General features: G+C 40.0%; 1 protein-coding gene and 1 long non-coding RNA gene across 4 annotated transcripts in view; one reads left to right on the forward strand and one right to left on the reverse strand.

The window, feature by feature from the left end:
- Positions 1–20,042, forward strand: part of LRRD1 (leucine rich repeats and death domain containing 1) — a 29,855-nt gene extending 9,813 nt beyond the window's left edge. The window contains exons 1-5 of one of the 3 annotated variants that reach the window (XM_017536520.2): positions 300–2,236; positions 7,205–7,403; positions 9,435–9,596; positions 13,151–13,268; positions 19,696–20,042. In XM_017536520.2, the coding sequence (XP_017392009.1) occupies positions 320–2,236; positions 7,205–7,403; positions 9,435–9,596; positions 13,151–13,268; positions 19,696–19,882 (2,583 nt within the window). In that variant the 5' untranslated portion in view covers positions 300–319 and the 3' untranslated portion in view covers positions 19,883–20,042. Of the gene's footprint in view, positions 1–299; positions 2,237–7,204; positions 7,404–9,434; positions 9,597–11,636; positions 11,660–13,150; positions 13,269–19,695 lie in introns of those variants that run through there. The other 2 variants (XM_037741309.1, XM_037741310.1) reach the window with 2 other exon arrangements.
- Positions 1–21,839, reverse strand: part of LOC119472384 — a 50,191-nt gene that overhangs the window by 26,561 nt on the left and 1,791 nt on the right. Inside the window, exon 2 of the long non-coding RNA XR_005201528.1 lies at positions 458–530. This is a non-coding gene — a long non-coding RNA (uncharacterized LOC119472384). The remainder of the gene's footprint in view (positions 1–457; positions 531–21,839) is intronic.

Consider the following 21,839-nt stretch of genomic DNA (forward strand, 5'->3'; position numbering starts at 1 on the left):
AAAAAAAAAAAAAAAAAAAAAAAAAAAAAAAAAAAAAAAAAAAAAAAAAAAAAAAAGAGTAACAAGTGATAAGTACATGCAATCAATAAACCATCCTTAACCAGGAATCATATATAAAATTAATTTGTTATAAATGAATTATGTGTATTTGTATTAAATTATTCCTTATAAAATAGTTGTATTTAAGTTCATTTGTAATTTTAACATCTTTATTACATCTTTTAATTTCAATGTTTGTTTTGTAGATTCAAAGGAAAAAATATGAAAATTAATATCAAGTTACAATTTTGTTTTGACATAAAACATATCAGCAAATAAGATGTCTGAAAAGGATGGTATGTCAGAAGAGCTAGAGGATACTATTAATCAATTTAGGAAGGAATCTAGATCACAGTCAATGAAGGAGCCTGGCTTTATTAAAGAAACATCAAATTCTATAAACAAAGGTTCTGATTACCTGGAAAAGAAATCTTCTAGCCAGATTTATGAAACACATCCTAGACGTGATACATTAGAGTCAACCTCTTCCTCTGGAAGCAAATCTAAGAGAAATGAAGAAGAAAAGAAAAATCTTCAATTTTCTGAAACAAGCACTAGAACAGAAACGTCACAGAGTTTATCATCACTAGCTGGGAGGATTGCAGAATATCAGGCTTTGGTTAACTTCCTATCTCATGATACAGTAGGAGAAGTTAGTCCACAAGTCTCTGAAGAAAATCAGAAACAACTTAGCTTAGAGGCAGATAACTTTACAGTTAACCTTGAGGCCAAGGGTTTACAGGAATTTCCTAAGGATATTTTAAAAATCAAATATGTAAAATATCTATATTTAGACAAGAATCAAATCAGAACTTTTCAAGGGGCAGATTCAGGTGATCTGCTAGGACTTGAAAGTCTATCGCTGCAAGAAAATGGATTATCATCGCTTCCATCTGAAATTCAGTTGCTTCATAATTTAAGGATATTAAATGTCAGTCACAACCACATATCACATATACCTAAAGAAATCTTACAGCTTGGGAATATCAGACAATTCTTTTTTAATAACAATTACATTGAAAATTTTCCTTCTGACTTAGAATGTCTTGGAAACTTGGAAATTTTAAGTTTGGGTAAAAATAAGTTAAGACATTTACCAGATACTCTGCCTAGTTTAAAAAACTTGAGGATTCTCAATTTGGAATATAATCAGTTGACAATATTTCCTAAAGCTCTCTGCTTCCTTCCAAAGTTATTTTCACTAGACCTTACTGGAAACCTGATAAGCAGTTTGCCAAAAGAAATTAGGGAACTTAAAAATTTAGAAACACTTTTACTGGATCACAATAAACTTACCTTTCTGGCTGTGGAAATTTTTCAGTTACTCAAAATAAAAGAACTCCAGCTGGCTGACAATAAATTGGAAGTTATTTCCCACAAAATTGAGAATTTCAGGGAACTTAGGATTCTTATACTTGATAAAAATGTATTGAAAAATATACCAGAGAAAATATCTTACTGTGCAATGTTAGAATGCCTTAGTCTTAGTGATAATAAATTAACAGAACTTCCTAAGAACATCCATAAGCTTAAAAATTTAAGAAAACTTCATGTAAACAGAAATAATATGGTAAAAATAACTGACAGTATCTCACATCTTAATAATATATGCAATATAGAATTTTCAGGAAACATAATCACAGGTGTTCCCATTGAAATAAAAAACTGCCAAAAAATAACTAAAGTTGAATTGAATTATAACAAAATAATGTATTTTCCAGTGGGACTGTGTGCTTTAGATTCTCTTTATTATCTGAGTGTTAATGGAAATTATATTTCAGAAATACCTGTGGATATATCTTTCGGTAAACAACTGCTTCATTTAGAGTTGAGTGAAAACAAACTCCTCATATTTTCTGAGCACTTTTGTTCTCTTATTAATCTTAAATACCTGGATCTTGGTAAAAACCAAATAAAGAAAATTCCAGCATCTATTTCTAATATGATATCACTCCATGTACTTATTTTATGCTGTAACAAATTTGAAACCTTCCCTAGAGAATTGTGTACTTTAGAAAATTTGCGAGTACTTGATCTTTCAGAAAACCAATTACAGAAAATCTCTTCAGACATCTGTAATTTAAAAGGAATACAGAAATTAAACTTCTCAAGCAATCAATTTATACATTTTCCTATTGAACTGTGCCAACTTCAATCACTGGAACAGCTGAATATAAGTCAGATAAAAGGGAGGAAGGTGAGAGATTGGTATTTTTTTTTTTTTTAATAGAGATGGGGTTTCACCATGGCCAGGATGGTCTCGATCTCCTGACCTCATGATCCGCCCACCTCAGCCTCCCAAAGTGCTGGGATTACAGGCGTGAGCCACCGCGCCCTGCCTGAGAGATTGGTATTGTGGGCTTTGCGTGGAAGGAGGGAAGGGAGGGGATCAGAATCCAAGCTGTGGTGTATCTGTGTGTACCATATGTGTATTTTAAGTTGAGCTAGAATATTTTATTTTTTAAATGAAAGGCTTCCCCCTCCCCACTAAATATGGCTTATAAATACACTTCTCAATACAAAAGCTGTACAGGAAAATATTTCATTAAAATGAAACATGGGCCGGGCGTGGTGGCTCATGCCTGTAATCCAAGCACTTTGGAGGCCAAGGCAGGCAGATCACCTGAGGTTGGGAGTTCATGACCAGCCTGATCAACATGGTGAAACCCTGTCTTGAAAAAAAAAAAAAAAGAAACATGAAGCAATGAAAGCTGACAATTCTATAGACTCCTTTTTATTTCGGTAATTGTAAAAAGAGTTCTAAACTTATGAACATCATATAAACACATTATTGAAACTTTGAAAAGTGATAGAAGTAAAAGAAAAATCATTCCACAAGCATATCATTGTATTATAACTACTGGCATATGCTGACACAACTTTTAGCATTTTCTTCCATTATGCATATTGTTTTATAAGGAATTATAAGAGACTACACAATTTTAAATTCTCTTTTTTAATCAATAAGCATTTCTCTTTGATATAACAATCTTCCCAATAATTGTTATAACCAGTACATGATTTATAGATCTAATCCTCTTGTTGTGCATTTATGAATGCTAAAATTTTTCTTCATAATAATGCTGTGATGCATTTTTCCATAAATACAGCCTTTTTCATATTTTAGACTATTTCCTTAGGAAATTTTTCCTGAAGAATTGCTAGATCAATAAGAATTAACATTTTTAGAGTTTAGCATTTTATCTTACTGAAACTCTAAGAGTAAATTTTATGGAAATAATTTTTTAAAAATTAAAACATTCAGTGGCTCATGCCTGTAATCCCAGCACTTTGGGAGGCCGAGGCAGGTGGATCGTGAGATCAGAAGTTAGAGACCAGCCTGGCCAACATGGTGAAACCCTATCTCTGCTAAAAATACAAAAATTAGCTGGGCATGGTGGCGGGCACCTATAGGCCCAGCTACTTGGGAGGCTGAGGCAGGAGAATTGCTTGAACCCGGGAGGCAGAGGTTGCAGTGAGCCGAGATTGCGCCACTGCACTCCAGCCTGGCAACAGCGTGACTGTCTCAAGAAAAAAAAAAAAGAAAACATTACTGATTTATATGAAGATCTTAGTAAACAAAAGAAAAGAACACAGCTATTATCTAAGATAAGACTACCCAAAGTTTACTCCTAAAAGCCCTAGTCCCATGAGCATCTGCTCAAAAAAAAGGGAGGAAGAGAGCAGTGTCTATGATCAAATCGTTTTAAGAAGCACTAGGTTTTTCTCTTAAAGAAAAGCAATGAATATTGATTTATTAAAAGCTCTGAAGAGTCCTGCACTAAAGTCCTGCACCTGGTACTATTTAACCCATGTTCCCAAACTTATTTGACCATTATTAACATAACATGTATCATATAATACATTTCCAGAAAAGCTACTCCAGGGAATACTTGCTTAAGCAGATTGAATGAATAATGATACACCTTGCGTTTAAAAGTTGATTTTGTACCAAAAGACACTTTTTAGTTCTGCAATATAGCCATCAGTTAATGCATTTTCTGATTCACAATCATCTCACTTTCTCCTCTTGTAAGATAACTGTTGGTATCTCCAATGTTATGTCCTTAACTTTCTCTTTTTTATTAACTCCTTTCTCACCATACCTGCTAGTCACTTACATGAGGATTATCCCCAAGTCTACATAAATAGAGCTGATCTCATACCAGTGCTATAGTCCCATAGTTCCCATATTTTTTCCTGGAAATTATATATGTTCTATTCTTTTGTGGTCACACACTCAATATAACTTCAAAGTTAATTAATTTTTCTTCCATCTCCTTTTGAAACCATTTCTGTTTGTGATGCCAGTTTTTCTTTTAAACCTGCCAGGCTTAAACTCATGAAATCATTCTTGTTCTTTTTCCATCATCAGTTATACCTCATATTATATCAAAATTGTATCATTTTTCCTCTGAAAAAGCTGTTGGATTATCTCCCTCATTTTCCAGTGTTACTATCTACAACCTGGTCCTTGGGTATCACTCACTTCATGCATCGATTTATGCCAGGAGCATCCTCCCTTTTAGCAAGCCTTATCAAAGCTGTCAGACTTCATTGCAGAGGACTATTCTCCATGTATCATACTTGCCTGTCAGGAATCCAAATTGCATATCTGTTGCCTACTCGAAGTGAATGGCTGCCCAAGGGAACAGTCCACATCTTTGTAACATCATTGCAAAGGTCATCAGATGGAAAAAATGATTTACAAGAACTCCTGTCAAAAAGAATATCTCATGCAGTTGAAAATATCACTTGACAACTCCCTTGGGGTAGAAATGAAATGCCCAAATAATTAATTTATATAATAGCAGATGGTCACTAACCAGTCATCTGAAGATGAGTCAGGTTAATCGAAGGGCTTTTATTTTGCTAAGGGAAGGTTGCCCAACAGGAACTTACCTTCTATAGTAATTCTGTCATCACACAGCTCTCAGACACCACCTCTAGTAAATGTTGAGAAGGTAATTAAAGAATATTTGTTTCTGAGGCTTCAGACCCTTGTGAAAAAAAAAAAAGAATATTTGTTTCAATTAATGTCAAATAATGAACCTGCCTACCTGTCTTGATCTGACTGCTACTTCATAGGCTTGGCTCTCAAGTCTTGCCATAGCCTAGTTCCATGCTCCTTATCCAAGCAAATCTCCCTCTGCTTTGTATCACCTTTCTTTGCTGGCTAGCTTCTCACTGGCCATTATTATGCATGACATTTATCTTAAGTGTTCTGTAACATTTTCCTAATCCAATTCATTCTATTTATTTATTTTTTTTATTTTTGAGACTGAGCCTCACTCTGTCGCCCAGGCTGGAGGGCAGCGGTGCTATCTTGGCTTACTGCAACCTCCGCCTCCCAAGTTCAAGCGATTCCCCTTCGTCAGGCTCTCAAGTAGCTGGGATTACAGGTGCCCACTACATCCAGCTAATATTTGTATTTTTAGTAAAGATGGGATTTCACCATGTTGAGCAGGCTGGTCTCGAACTTCTATTATCCACCTGCCTCAGCCTTCCAAAGTGGTGGGATTACAGGTGTGAGCCACTGAGCCTGGCACCCTATTCATTCTTAAGAGGCTATTCAAGTTCTACTTTTATATGAAGCTTTACTTTAGTTATCTATTTGTACTAATGAACCTTTTCTAAACTTGCATTCATCAGTTATTAATTGTATTATTTTGGCATTGGATTACCTATTGCTTCATTCTATTTCCTGATTTTTTTCATATGGATATATTCTGTTCCCTGAAATAGATTTTAATCTCTGTGAAGTTGGGGACTATTTCCTATGCTTCTTATATACCTGGAAGAACAATGAGCACAACATCCAGTATGTACCTTGTTGTTTAGTTATTCCAGAGGTGCCTATAGATTCAAAAATCTTTTGTTCATAGAACTTCCTTTATTTCAAAAGCCACTCATAATGGCCCTATTTTCTCTAAATATGTATATTTCTTCTTCATCTTAACAGAATATTTTAATTCCTGCAATTTTGCAACACTTTTTATAGTAGGAATTTTTATTTAAGGTCATATTGCCAAACTGTGACTCCATTACTAAACATTTAGTCAAAATGCATTTTGTGCTTGGGAACACATATAAAAAGTATAAAACGTGTATCATGTCATTTAGAAATCTAAAAAAACACACAAAAGAGATGAATAAAGAGCAATGGGGCCTGGCAACTTGGCTTACACCTGTAATCCCAGCACTTTGGGAGGCAGAGATGGAGGATCACCTGAGGTCAGGAGTTCGAGACCAGCTGGCCACCATGGCGAAACCCCATTTTACTGAAAAAACAAAAATTAGCTATGTGTGATGGCACACTCCTGTGATCCCAGCTACTTGGGAGGCTGAGGCAGGAGAATAGCCTGAACCTGGGAGGCGGAGGTTGCAGTGAGCTGAGATCACACCACTGCACTCCAGCCTGGGCGACAGAGCAAGATCTCCATCTCAAAAACAAACAAACCAAAAAAACAAAAAGGACTAGGAATAAAGAGATCAAATGAGGGATGGAGTCGTTGGAACTTCTGGGGGGTGGGAAAGAAGTCACACCAAGGTCAGGTCTAAGGAGAGAAGAAAGGGATAAGGAGTCAATGAACACTGAATGATACGAATGTAAGCTAAGTGGGTACCAAGCCACAGGGTTGAATTAGAAGCACTGGCAGATCGGGTAAGTACTTGGATGTCACACAGTATCTTGTGGGTTTTAGCTAGAAGGGAGAGTCAGTCACAAAGAATTTGTGACATAATAAAAATATCTCCTTTTTGGGCTGGGCGTGGTGGCTCACACCTGTAATCCCAGCACTTTGGGAGGTTGAGGAGGGTGGATCATGAGGTCAAGAGTTCAAGACCAAGGGATGGTGAAACCCCATCTCTACGAAAAATACAAAAATTAGTCTGGTGTGGTGGCACGTGTCTGTGATCCTAGCTACTCAGGAGGCTGAGGCAGGAGAATCGCTTGAACCCAGGAGGCGGAGTTACAGTGAGCTGAGATCATGCATTGCACTCCAGCCTGGGTGACAGGGCAAGACTCTGTCGTAAAAAAAAATAGCAGTCTCCTTTTTAAGATGAAAGCAACAGACAAAACTCTTTCATTTGATTTTAGAAAAAGTTTTAGTCATGTAAATATGTATGTATTTATAAAAGTATAATTGTTTAATCTTTGTTACAGTTAACAATACTTCCAGGAGAGCTATCTAATATGACTCAACTTAAAGAACTTGATATCTCAAATAATGCAATCAGAGAGATTCCAAGAAATATAGGAGAATTGAGAAATTTGGTTAGTTTACATGCACACAACAATCAAATAAGTTATCTCCCACCATCTTTGCTATCTTTAAATGATCTCCAGCAACTAAACCTGAGTGGTGAGTGTTGAGCATAATCAATAAGCATAATCAAATGTAGAGTATTAATGTCTGAGTTGTAAATTTTGCTGACAAGGCACAGAATGCATAATCAATAAGCATAATCAGTAAGTAGAGTATTAATGTCTGAGTTGCAATCTGACAAGATACAGATTGGCAAAGAGTAAACATAATGTATTAAGTGACCATTAGAAGGAAATGACTGACCCAGGTACAGAAAATGAGAGAAAAGTATAAGTTCTTGACTTGAAAGAGCGGGAGAGCCTGAACATATTTTCATTTCTTTTCTCTCTTCTCTGCCTATAACCAGTCATTCAGTATTTCTTCGCTTTCTGAACCCAACTTCACCTCTTCCTCTAAACACTCCTAAACAACCTCAGGTCAGCGTTCTCTCTGCATTTCCTTCTCTATGGGCTCCCCTGATACTTCTACACCCTATAATACTCTAATATCTTACATGGAGTCATTTACAAGGCAAAGCATTACAATAACCAAAACAAAATAGTCTTAGTCTTAATGACTTGCGTCCAAAAAATAGAGTATGGAAAGGAAAAAAAATTATAACATTATCTTGGAGAATGCTGACAGAGAATGTGTTATCCAAGAGATAAAATTTAACATAATTAGTGATGTCATGTGGATATGAGATATCTCTGGTATAATGTGATAAATGCACTTGACCTCTGTGGTATTCTTTCCAAAAACCCATAACCCCAGTCTAATAATGAGAACATATCAGACAAATTCAAATTATGGTACATTCTACAAAATTCCTAACCAGTACTTCTTAAAACTGTCAAGGTAGGCATGGCACAGTGGCTCACCCCTGTAATCCCAGCACTTTGGGAGGCTGAGGTGGGGGGATCGCCTGAAGTTGGGAGTTTGGGACCAGCCTGATCAACATGGAGAAACTCCATCTCCACTAAAAATACAAAATTACCTGGGTGTGGTGGCATATGCCTATAATCTCAGCTACTCGGGAGGCTGAGACAGGAGAATTGCATGAACCCATGAGGTGGAGGTGGCGGTAAGCTGAGATCACGCCATTGCACTATAGCCTGGGCAACAACAGCAAATCTCCATCTCAAAAAACATACAAACAAACACCCCAAAAAGCTGTCAAGGTCATGAAAAACAAGGAAAGATTGAGAAACTGTCACAGACCAGAAGAGACTAATGAGATATAACTGTATGCAGTGAGATTTCCTGAAACAGAAAAAGGACACTGATGGAAAAACTAATGAATCCAGAAAAGTCTGGAGTGTATTTAGTAGTAATGTACCAATATTGGTTTCTTAAACAAATGTTATATGATAATGTGAGATAACATTAGGAGAAACTAAAACTAGTTGAGGAACACACAAGAACTTGCTACAATCTCTACAACATTTCTGTAAATCTAAAAGTATACTGAATAAACAGTTTAGTTTAAAAATTACCATCACATCTACTCTATAAAGTTCTTTGCTATATTAAAAGAGGATAGTCTCTGTCTCATTTTGCCACCCCTAGGAGAGAAAGGAACCAGAGCTCTGTTTCTATAAACACTCTTTTTTTGCTCTTAGCATGTGGACATCAGAAATAATTTATGACCTGGCTGGGCGAGGTGGCTCACGCCTATAATCCCAGCACTTTGGGAGGCCCAGGCAGGCAGATCATGAGGTCAAGAGATCGAGACCATCCTGGCCAACATGGTGAAACCCCGTCTCTACTAAAAATACAAAAATTAGCTTGGCATGGTGGCGCGCGCCTGTAGTCCCAGCTACAAGGGAGGCTGAGGCAGGAGAACTGCTTGAACCCGGGAGGCGGAGGCTGCAGTGAGCTGAGACTGCACCACTGCATTCCAGCCTGGCGCCTGGGGACAGAATGATATTCTGTCTCAAAAAAAAAAAAAAAAAAAAAGAATTTATGACCTGCTGGCATTGTGAGTGGCCTGTGGTACTTTGCCAGCAAAACATAATAGATGTTATTTACCCCCATAGTTTTCTTTTATAGAAAGATGTAATTCAATTCTAATTTTTTTTCTACTAGGAAATAATCTGACAGCTCTACCTAGTGATATCTACAATCTTTTTTCACTGAAGGAGATAAATTTTGATGACAACCCTTTGCTGAGACCTCCAATGGAAACCTGTAAAGGAAAACAGTTGTATACTATTGCCCGCTATCTACAGAGAGCAGATGAAAGAGATGGTAGGTGATGAGTGATTGACTATCTTACAAGTCCTTTCTTTTTCAATTTAATTTAATTTAATTTAATTTTTTTTTGAGACAGTGTCTCACTCTGACACCCAGGCTGGACTGCAGTGGCATGATCACAACTCGCTGTAGCCTTGGGCTACAGCAATCTTCCCACCTCAGCCTCCTGAGTAGCAGGGACTACAAGCATGTGTTGCTGCACCTGGCTAAGTTTTAATTTTTTTTTAGTAGAGACGGGGTCTCGCTATGTTGCCCAGGCTAGTCTTGAATTTCTGAGCTCAAGCAATTCTCCTGTCTTGGCCACCCAGTGTTGGGATTACAGGCGTGAGCCACCACACCTGGCCACAAGACACTATCTGATATGAATTAAAAGACGGTTTGCTTTAATTGGAGGCTTTCAATCTGGCAGAGATATGAAAATATTTATCATCTTTCTGTTCTGAAGGTTAGAAATTTGTTTTGACAATTCAGATTATTTAATCCAGGTCCATATAAATTGAGCCACTGAAAATAGGCAAATCCAAGTGGAGGGGTGGGCTGCTTCTTACCCATTGACCTTAATGGCCTTCAATAGGTGTTTCATTGAGGTTGTGGCCAAACTCAAAATCCACACACAAATCTGTCAGTTCTGCTCAGTTCTACCAAATGTAGTTGTTCTAAAAGACATTTGGAGCTGGGTGTGATGGCGCATGCCTGTAATCCTAACACTTTGGGAGGCCAAGGCAGGAGGATCACTTGAGCTCAGAAGTTCAAGTCCCAGCCTGGGCAACATAGTGAGATCTTGTTTCCATTTTTAAGAATAAATAAATAAGACATTTGGCCTTCTGGGAAACCCATGGAGCCATTCCACTGATGCCAGTCAGTCTTTGGCACACTATGAACATCTGTCTGAAATCTTCAGACAGTCTTTATCACAACTGTCCATTGTGTGTTTGATTATTTCTGAGAGCAGGCCCTTTTTCTTTAAAATGGACTAGATGGAGACTGGTTTCAAGTGTCTGGGAGGGAATCTTCACTGTCCTGTTCTTTCCCTGGGGCTAGGTTCTCAACAGTTAGGCTTTTCCAACTAGGACTCTGATTTGCTACTTGTCATCACTAGTCAGAGTGAATATGGATTTTGGTCCTCTAATTTAATGCAGGAGACCAATCAGTATTGATCCAGGTTTGGGGAAATGGAATACCCAAAACTGTCCCCTCAGATCATTCTATCATGTACCTTGTCTACATAATCAGGAGACAATGTACTAATGTAATTTCATAGTGAGATAGTCATGAAAAATTGCTTAGTCCTTAAAGTCACAATATACTTCCATATACATGGCTGTCATTTAGAAGCTTTTGCAAGACTTGGGCTTCATTGATAAAGGAACTTAAAATATAAAATTAAAAGCCACAGTATCTGTCTTCTTTAACTTACTATGCAAGTTGATTGTCCTAATTTTTACTATAAAAAGGGATGTTTTATGGTAATTCTATTTTTATAAAATAAAGATTTTAGGGTTTTCTAGGATCCACAAAGTATTTCTGTTAGGTACAGTGCTTTAGAGAAGGGAGACTGGTTTAAGAGAATTCTCAAAATTTCAGACATTTATCTCCTTTCCCTATGTCCAAGAAGCCTTCATACTGCAGGCTTGGCACCCAGTGAGGGCAGACAAAAGTCAGCATGGGAGATAATTCTGCAATTAACAAATGGAGCCTTTTTCTTAAACTTTTAGTTAGAAGATTTGAATTTTATATATATCAGTAGCATAAAATATAGCCTGAGGGAGTTTATATAAAACTGTTTTAAATAGAACATATTTGAGATGAACATGGGGGATGGTACATCTTGAGTTCTGAAAATTCTTATGGGCTGGGGGTAGTGGCTCATGCCTGTAGTTCCAGGACTTTGGAAGGCCAAGGCAGGAGGATCACTTATGCCCCAGAGTTTGAGACCGGCTTGGGCAATATAGTGAGACCTTATTGCTTCTCAGCCTTTTGGCTAAGATCAAGTATAATGAGACTTGCTCTCTACAAAAAATTTTAAAAACTGAGGTGGGCAGATCTCTTGAAGCCAGGAGGTCAAAACTGGCCTGGCCAACATGGCAAAACCCTATCTCTACTAAAAATACAAAAATTAGCCAGGCGTGGTGGCACACGCCTGTAGTTCCAGCTACTCGGGATGCCGAGGCAGGAGAATTGCTCATCAGGAGGTGCCTGTAGTTCCAGCTAATCCGGTGGTGGAGGTTGCAGTGAGACGAGGTCTTGAAACTATACTCTAACCTGGGCGACAGAGCCAGACTCTGTCTCAAAATAAGTAAATAAATAAAAATTAAAAATAATAAATTAGCCAGGCATGGTGGTGCATGCCTATGGTCCCAGCTACTTGGTGGGGTGAAGTGGGAGAGTTGCTTGAGCCCAGGAGGTCGAGGCTGTGGTGACCTGTGATTATGCCACTGCATTCCAGTCTGAGCAACAGTGAGACCCTGTCTCAAAAGAAAAGAAAAAAGAAAAGAAAAAACTCACAGTACCTTTCTCAAGAAAAACGGATCCTGTTCAAGTTACCTGGAAGTTTTAATTAAAAAAACTAAATCGACCGGGTGTGGTGGCTCACGCCTGTAATCCAAGCACTCTGGAGGCCAAGGCGGGTGGATCACCTAAGGTCGGGAGTTCAAGACCAGCCTGACCAACATGATGAAACCCCTTTTTAAAAAAAAAAAAAAACTAAATAAATCACTAATTGCTCAGCCAACATATTAAATAATTGACTTGAATATAAAATATACATATATACACCATATTTATAGTAGATGTGAACTTAGTTTCTCAAGTTGGTACATAAAGAAGCACATAAAATTGTTGCCCACATTCTCCACCAAACAAAACAAAACATACCCATACCCATAAAAGAAACCAGAATTGAAGGAAGAAGTCAAATGCATTTCAAATCCAGAAGAAATTAAAAGGCTTGGGAATCACTTTAAAGTTCCTTATAAATATTCTTTAAAACAGCCATTTTAAATGTTGGATTTTTCGGATTTTAGAAAAAAATGGAACATATGTTTCAAATTTCAGTCATATTTTAGATCTGCATTGTCTTTTTTTTTTTTTTTTTTTTTTTTTTTTTTAATTTTTTTTTTTTTTTTTTTTTTTGAGACAGAGTCTTGCTCTGTTGCCCAGGATAAAGTACAGTGGTGTGGTCCCAGCTCACTGCAACCTCCTCCTCCCAGGTTCAAGTGATTCTCCTGCCTTAGCCTCCTGAGTAGCTGGGATTACAGGCACACATCAACACGCCCGGCTAATTTTTATATTTTCACTAGAGACAGGGTTTTGCCATGTTGGCCAGGCTGCTCTTGAACTCCTGACCTCAGGTTATCCACCCACCTCAGCCTCCCAAAGTGCTGGATTACAGGCTTGATCCACTGCGCCCAGCCAGCACTGTCATTTTCAATTTTACTTAACATATATATTTCATAGAAGCACAGAAATAAGAAAACTAGATATAATATTAACTCAAAATAGATTATCTTTTTCAAAATATATACATTTTCTTTTATGTCCAAACATAGAGAAAGTCTTAGAGAAGATATTCAAGATAGTTGCCAACAACGTCACTGAAACCAATTTTGAATTTTTATGTCAAAAACTAAACCTGGCAAACTCAGAAACTGATATGCCTACAAAGAGGTACGTATAAATGACAGCATTTGGTACAAGTTTATTCTTTTTTTTTTTCATCGAGACGGGGTTTCACTGTGTCGGCCAGGATGGTCTCGATCTCTTGACCTCGTGATCTACGGCCTCGGCCTCCTAAAGTGCTGGGATTACAGGCGTGAGCCACCGTGCCCAGCCAGTACAAGTTTATTCTAATTCTGATTTATATCATGTTGACATTGCATGGTTTTGAAACATTCATATTAATATAATCTCTGCTTTGCTGTAGAAAGCTGATTTTAGTTTATTACATGTTTGTGATCCATGTTGGAAGGCCATTTAGCATAATAAAGAACAAGGGCTGTGAGAACAGACTGACTTTTTGACCTTTGGCAAGTCTTTAGCTTCCTGGTGACCTCGTTTCTTCATTGGTAAAGAGTAGGACAATTGTCATGAGAATCAAGTGAGATCAAGCTATAAAGCATATAGTATAGTAGCAGTAATATACCTGTTTACTGGAAATAACCCACAATTATGATTTTGAGGCCTTGAGAACTGAATGTAAATTGATTTGGATGTGTGTGTGTGTGAGCAACATGGCTGTTTATTCACCTGGGTGCAGGTGGGCTGATGCCGAAAAGGGCGTCAGTGAAGGGCGGCGGGATAGGAGTTGGTTTTATAGGTTTGAGGTGGGCAGTGGAAAGTTACAGAGTAAGATCAGTTACAGTGGTGGGGGTAGGGGAAAGGAGTACACATTACCATAAGTTCAGTTACAGTGGTGGGTGGGTGGGATAAGGCATAAGAGTAGTTGAGATGGTAGGGTGGGGAGGAGGCATATTCACAGAGCAAGAACAGTTAAGATGGCAGAGTGAGGTGAAGAGTATATACATTATTGTAAGAACAGTTAAGCTGGCAAGGTTGGGTGAGGAGTATTCACATTATCATAATAACAGTTAAGATGGTAGGGTGGGAAGAGAAGTTTTATATCTGGGGGAAGCTCCTTAATGGCGAACACAGGTCACCGGTGGGGGATAATCAGCCAAGGCAGGCAGGACTTCAGACTTTCTGGGTCCAGGGTTGCACATGTGACATGATAATAGCCCCATAAAACTGCATACCTCAACCATACCTCCCAAAGTCCTGGATTTCAGGGAAAGGGGTGATATTGTAGGGTTGTTAGAAGGAGCATTTGTCTTATTGACTGATTGGTTATTGCTTGTACACAATTTTGTAGGAATTGAGAGATTAATTGGAAAAACACAGGGTTCAAATAAGAAAAAGGGAAAGATAGTATTAGAGGACTAAGGATTGGAAGAAGCCATGACTCCAGTTAGAGAGTGTCCAGCCACGTCCAGAATAACCATTTGCCTGATTAATGAGCTTTTGGGCTCTTTTAATTTATTGATGGTATTATATACAAGGCCAGGCTGGTTTACATAAAAACAGCTTTATTTAGGAATAGGCCAAGACCTTTTTAGCAGTCATTAAATTAAAACCTCTGCAGTTTTGGAGGACAACTGCAGCTAGGGAATCTACTTGAGCTTGAAGGAGGGATAATGATGGAGTTAATTTTCCAATGCTAGCAGAGAAATTATTGGAGAGGCTACAGAAGGTCCCGATTGATGTGGTAAGGCCTGTGCCAAGTGCAGTAGTAAGTTTTAACCCCACAAGAAAGGAGATTAATGGAATGAGCCACTTGTGTTGTATTGGGACCACAAGAGGAACAGGGAGCTTTTGTCCCCATTAGCAAACTGAATTTTGGGAGTAAGGAAAACTAGAGTACAAGTGCCTATCTAGTTGGTAGGAAGGCAGATGTAAGAAGAAGAACCACATGCGGCCGGGCGCGGTGGCTCAAGCCTGTAATCCCAGCACTTTGGGAGGCCAAGGCGGGTGGATCACGAGGTCAAGAGATCGAGACCATCCTGGTCAACATGGTGAAACCCCATCTCTACTAAAAATACAAAAAATTAGTTGGGCATGGTGGTACGTGCCTGTAATCCCAGCTACTCAGGAGGCTGAGGCAGGAGAATTGCCTGAACCCAGGAGGCGGAGGTTGCGGTGAGCCGAGATCGTGTCACTGCACTCTAGCCTAGGTGACAGAGTAAGACTGTGCAAACAAACAAACAAACAAAAAAAAAAACGAAGAAGAAGAACCACAGAAGAAAAAAAGGTCCTTGGCTTAGACAGAACTAGAAGTGTAAAGTGAAAAGATGAGAAAGTGTTTTGAGGGTGCTGGAGCTTTGGACCCAAATGCCAAGGGAACCAGCAAGGGCTGTGGCTATTAAAGGGTGTAGTGGGGCTTGGTAGGGTAGCGGTGTGGAGGGAGAGCTTTTGTTTTCATGCTGTATGAGGAAGCAGGTGGTATTTATAGGCAGCTACTTACTTTTATTAACAAGATTGGGTATGAGTGGAGAACGGGAGCCATATTGAGTGAAATATTAGCTGTAATTGCCTGGAGGAAAAGTGTAAACTGACAACTTAAACAAAAGCAGGGCATGTAAAAGTAAATGAGTACAGTGAATTTGATAATTTGATTATAGTTAGACAGAAAATAATAGAAACAGAGTTTTTGAGGTATGGTTTAAGTAGTAGGGACGACTGAATAAAGCTGGAGAAGATGAGGGGCTGAAAGTAAGTGTGTTAAGATGTAAAGAGAAAACTTTGGAGGTTGTGAGAGCTCTAGAGGGTAAGTGGGGCATAGCCTGTGATTGTGAGGGATTCTAAGAGTATTAGGGCGGCAGCTGCTGCCGTTCGTAGTCAAGAGGTCCAGTCCCGGACTGTGAGGTTAAGTTGTCTGGATGAAAAGGCTACAGGCTGTGGGCCTGGCTCCTGTGTAAGAATTCCAATGGCACAGCCTTTTATTCCTGCTGTGTAGACAGAGAAGGGTTCAGAGGAGTTGGAGAGCGCTAGTGTAGGGGCTGCCTCTAAGGCCTTCTTTAGCGACCGACCGAAAGGAAGAATGGGGGAAAAAATTTTGGTTTATGGGATCAGCTAAGTTTCCTTTTGTAGGTTTATAAAGTTGTTTGGTTATGGGGCAAAAACCTGGTATTCAGATGCAAAAGTATTCTACAATGCCTAGGAAAGAGAGAAGCTGTTGTTTAGTGGATGGGGTTGGGTTTGGGAAATTAACTGGATATGGTTAGCAGGGAGAGTGCATTTATGCTGGCGAAAGATTATAACAGATGGGGAAGAAATTTGGGCTTTAGAAGAAGCATTTTTGAGGTTAAGAACAGAATAGTGAGTTGTGGAAGGGAGTATGGAAGACAGGAGGTCATAGGGATTTGGTACAACCGAGTGGATGGGAAGTACACTCTGATTGATGAGGCAGAGTTCTTGGACTATCCTGTAGAGTTTGTCCGGTATTTTGGACAGCTAGGATAGGGGAAGAAATTTGGGCTTTGGAAGGGGATACACGATACCCCTTTGAGTATAGATGCTGAAGAAGCAGGAGGGTGAATTAAAAGGGCATGTTGCAATAGACAGATGATAACAGGCTTTACATCTTTTAAAGCCTGTTGTGGGATGGGGCACTGGGCAGGGTAAGGGTGGTTAGGTTTTAAAGGGATGATGAAGGGTGAGTGACTCATGGCAATGGATGGGAAGGCGGTGTCCCACACCCTAGGGATAAGGTAGGGGGACATAAGGGGAAGTATGGTTTTTGGGAGGAGGGTGGCAGTGAGGTGTGGCTGCAGCCCAGGAATAGTCAAGGAGGCAGATAATTTTGCTAGGATATCTCGGCCTAACAGGGGAACTAGACAAGTGGGGATGATTAGGAAAGAATGTGGAAAGGATTGCTGGCTAATTGACACCAGACTTGGGGATTTTTGAGAGGCCTGGAGGCCTTGCCGTTAATTCCCACAACAGTTATGGAGGCCAAGGAGACAGGTCCTTAAAAAGAAGGCAGCGTAGGGTGGGTGGCCTCTGTGTTGATTAAGAAGGGGATGGACTTACCTCACCACTGTAAGAGTTACCAGAAGTTTGGCGTCCATGATGGTCCAGGGGGCTTTCGAGATGCTTGGGCAGCATTAGTCTTCAGCTGCCAAGCCAAGGGTTGGAGCTCCAGGAGCTCTGGGCACAGCAACGTGATTGGACAATTGACTTTCTGTGGGGGCCCCACACAAATGGGGCAGGGCTTGGAGGAATCCTGGGCTGCGGGCATTCCTTGGCCCAGTGGCCAGGTTTCTGACACTTGAAGCAAGGTCCAGGAAGGGTGGCTGGATACTGCATTGTGGGCGCTATGAAGTTTTCATGAGCCGGTGGTGTGGCTGGCATTTGTCTTATGGCAGAGGCAAGTATCTGTAGTTTTGAGATGCACTGCCGCCAGGCAGATTTTTCCCTATTATTGAACCCTTGAAGGTGAGGTTGCTTAATTCCTGTTGCGGGGTTTGAGGGCCAGATTTTAATTTCTGTAACTTTTTGTAATGTTAGGAGCTGATTGGATGATAAAATGCATATTAAGCGTTCTTCAGGGGTGAGAGTAGAAGTAAGGATGACATTTAAGTTGCTTCAGGTGAGATTATAGGACTGGGTTAAGTATTGGAGGATTTGATGAAAAGGAGCCTAACCAGCGGCCAATTTGGGAAAGGTTGGACAAAGAGAAAGGAACGTGCACCTTAACTATGCCTTTGGCTACAGCCACCTCTCAAAGGGGGAATTGTTGCGCAGGGACAGAGGAGGTAGCCAACGGACTAAACTATAAGCTGGACTGTGTATGAGGTGGGGAGGTGACAGGAGGGGCATAAGGATGTGGGTTGTGGGCAGAGGAAGAAGAGGAAGGCTCTTGTGGGGGTGGGGTTAGGTCCTAGATTAGGGCCTGGTTTGGACAGGTGGGGAGGAGAAAGATGGGAAGGGTTAATGAACAAGGAGGATTTGGGGTTATTGGCAGAGGAAGGAGGGGCAGACGGAAGGGAAGAGAAGGAGTAGCGATTAGGGAGGGATTGGTGTGTAAAAAAAATTCCTGGATATAGGGAATTTTAGACCAGTTGCTCTTGTAAAATAGATCTTGGAAATGAAAGGTACCATTTTTTGGCCAGTTGGAGCTGTTGTTTAACTTGTATTGTGGCCAGGTAGTGTTACAGAAGAAGATGAGGCGTTTGGATTTTAGGTCATGAGACAGTGAAGAGGTTTGAGGTTCTTTAGAACACAGGCCAGTGGACAGGAGGGAGGGATAGAGGCTGGACGATTGCCCATGGTTCTGGAAAGGCAGCAAAGACAAGGAAAATGGGCACTCAACCCAGCCACTTAATAGGCGTCCCTAGTTGAGTCTGAGTTGAACCTCCTCATTGGTGAGTGGCCAAAGAGAGCGTCCTCTATGTTGACCTGCCACCAATATCAGCCATGAGCCTGGTGGGTGAGTGACTAGGGTGAACGTCTCCATTGTAGTCAAACCCCTATGGAAAACTGGGTCTCCAGATCTGTGACCTACATAGGATTTTTCCAGTCCTGAGCCACATGGAAGAACCTGGTTTACCTGATTTTCCTTGTCTTTGTGGTGGAAAAAGGATGAAACCGAAAGGGAGAGGAAGTGGAAATGAAAAGACAAAAGAATGGGAAAGCAAAAAGAGAGACTGTTTACCAAAATAGCTGGTGGTGTGCGTCTGTGGGTTGGTCTGATCACTCCAGGTCGGTAGGTAGATCTCTTTATGAAAGTTGGAACAGGGGACTAATCTCCCATACGAGTTCCCCTGTCTGGGATTTCGGCACCAAATGTTAAAACTCGTACTTTGAATGAAGAGATCCCCTGCCCCCCCAAACAGGCTTTGTGTGAGCAACATGGCTGTTTATTCACCTGGGTGCAGGTGGGCTGAGGCCGAAAAGGGCGTCAGTCTGAATTGTTGATTTTCTTTTTCCTTCTCTCTTTTTAAATTTTTTCCCTTCCCTCCCCCACCCCCCCTTTTTTTTTTTGAGACAGAGTTTCACTCTTGGTGCCCAGGCTGGAGTGTAGTGGTGCAATCTCGGCTCACTGCAGCCTCTGCCTCCCAGGTTCAAGTGATTCTCCTACCTCAGCCTCCCAAGCAGCTGGGATTACAGGCAAGCACCACCATGCCTGGTTAATTTTTGTGTTTTTAGTAGAGACAGGGTTTCTCCACGTTGGCCAGGCAGGTCTCGAACTCCTGACCTCAGGTGATCCACTCACCTTGGCCTCCCAAAGTGCTGGGATTACAGGTGTTAGCCACTACGCCGATTGTTAATTTTCTGTAAGGAAACGAGGGATGGGGTGAAGCTAACATTAACTTTCTACGTGCCAAGCTCCATGCCAAACTTTTATATAGATTCTTTTCACCAATTAATTTCATCCTCACTTTAGTCTGGTAAATTGGTTGGAAAACCTAGATATACAATATTTAAGGAGTTAAAAGCAATGTTCTTAATTGAAAATTCAAATAATTATTAGCAATTTTAATATATGTTAAACATTAATTAATATTTAACTATTAATATTATTAATCATGTTTTTCAGCACTGTTTCATTAAGTGAGAGAGCCCACCAAGCACTTGTTGTATGGAAAACACAAAGTAACAAATTATCACTAACTGCTGCAGCTTTAAGAGATCAACTAATTCGAGCACTAGCTATGATAGGAGCATATGAAATTATGGACAAAATAACAGCTTTAAATCTTTTTACACGTGCAATTAAATTCTAACCAGTGGATCAATATTAAAAACTGAAAACTTCTGATGCACTTATAATTGAAACTGTTTTTGAACCATCTCACTTCACTTTATCATACAATGAATTGCATCTCTTTTCTTGCATTCTTAAGAGATCATGACGACTTATAACTACCACTCTAATGTTATCATAATAAAATATTGCAGACACTGGTGTGTTTGTTCTGTTGTCTCATTATAGTGATGTTGAATTTGAAAATAATCCTATTAAAACTTTTCTATTATATAATGCTTTTATACAATACATGATTTATAGGTAGCAACATTACTAGTAATTTTCACTGGGGTTAGAAAGCAGAACAGTTTCTTTTTAGATGCTGGCTTAAAACATAAATAAATATACCATCCTTACTTTTTCTCCACTAGGAATTGGATAGCTTTGTTAAACATAAACTAGGGCCAGGCCAGTAATTCTTTAGTTGAGTGTCCAGACAGGATTGATAGAGTGGCCATCTGTTGTCTAGTCTGTCATGTGTGCCTCTCCCCTTCTTCTGCTATCAGAAAACCTCTTTCATACGGGGAATGCATTGCACATATTTCAATGTGGAGCTGAACTTGTCAGGTAAGTTTCTTCCCCCGCACCAGCACTAACATCAATGTCTTCTACCCATTTAACCTCAATGATTGATTCTGACTCAGGGAAAGCCATTTGACTCAAGCCAGGCCATTAACAGTTTCCCTTAGATGTTTTTGCAGAGCTACCAGGGAAGATACACTCTTCCTGCAGGTAGGTTATGAGTCTTGGAGTCTTGGTATATTATGCACAGTGTTTAGTTGTCTGCTGAGAGCTGGATGGCGAGAGAGAGATGGAATCTTGCTTATATTGTCTGATCCTCAATCCCCCTATCTGAAGCTAATTTTACTTCTGAACTACTTACTTTTCACCCACTTAAGGAATGTGACCTGAGATTCCATAACTTTGAATGGAAAAAGACCTAATACAAGCAATTAACAATATTGTGGACATGCTGGGCACAGTGGCTCACGCCTGTAATGCCAGCACCTTGGGAGGCCGAGGCAGGTGGATCATCTGAGGTCAGGAATTTGAGACCAGCATGACCAACATGGAGAAACCCCGTCTCTACTAAAAATACAAAATAACTAAGGCATGGTGGCAGGTGCCTGTAATCCCAGCTACTCGAGAGGCTGAGGCAGGAGAATAGCTTGGACCTGGGAGGCAGAGGTTGCAGTGAGCCGAGATCGCACCATTGCACTCCAGCCTGGGCAACAAGAGCAAAACTCCATCTCAAAAAAATATATATGTATACACATATTGCCATAGTGCAGTTTTTGTTACCTTAAAAAATAATTTTCTATGTGAGACCATATTAAGGAAAGGAATTTATTTTGCAGGCTGAAATTTAAAGTGTATATTGTGTTGTCATTTTGGAAGTGCAACATAATATTGGTTTACCAACTATACAGCCTGTGTCTCTAATCCTTCCCTATTTTAAAACTTCTTGCAGTAGGGATAAGAGTACCTGTGGGTTTATATTGGCTTAATGCTGGTTGTTGTTAATGTTTTCCACTGGAGGCAAGGTACTTCCATACAACATTAAAGTGTGAAAGACCTTGGAAATTGTCTAGTGAAGTCTATCTTTTTTTTTTTTTTTCCCAGAGACAGGGTCTAGCTATGTTGCCCAGGCTGGAATGCCATGGCTATTCACAGGCACAATCCCACTACTGATCACGGGAGTATTGGCCTGCTCTGTTTCCGACCTGGGTTGGTTCACCCCTCCTTAGGCAACCTGGTGGTCCCCTGCTCCCGGGAGGTCACCATATTGATCCTGAACTTAGTGCGGACACCCGATCGGCATAGCACACTACAGCCCAGAACTCCTGGGCTCAAGCGATCCTCCCACCTCAGCCTACAGAGTAGCTGGGACTACAGGACGTGCCACCGTGCCCGGCTATTTTTTTTTTTTTTTT

This window comes from Cebus imitator, unplaced genomic scaffold, assembly GCF_001604975.1.
Source record: "Cebus imitator isolate Cc_AM_T3 unplaced genomic scaffold, Cebus_imitator-1.0 Scaffold98, whole genome shotgun sequence".
Taxonomy (NCBI): domain Eukaryota; kingdom Metazoa; phylum Chordata; class Mammalia; order Primates; family Cebidae; genus Cebus; species Cebus imitator.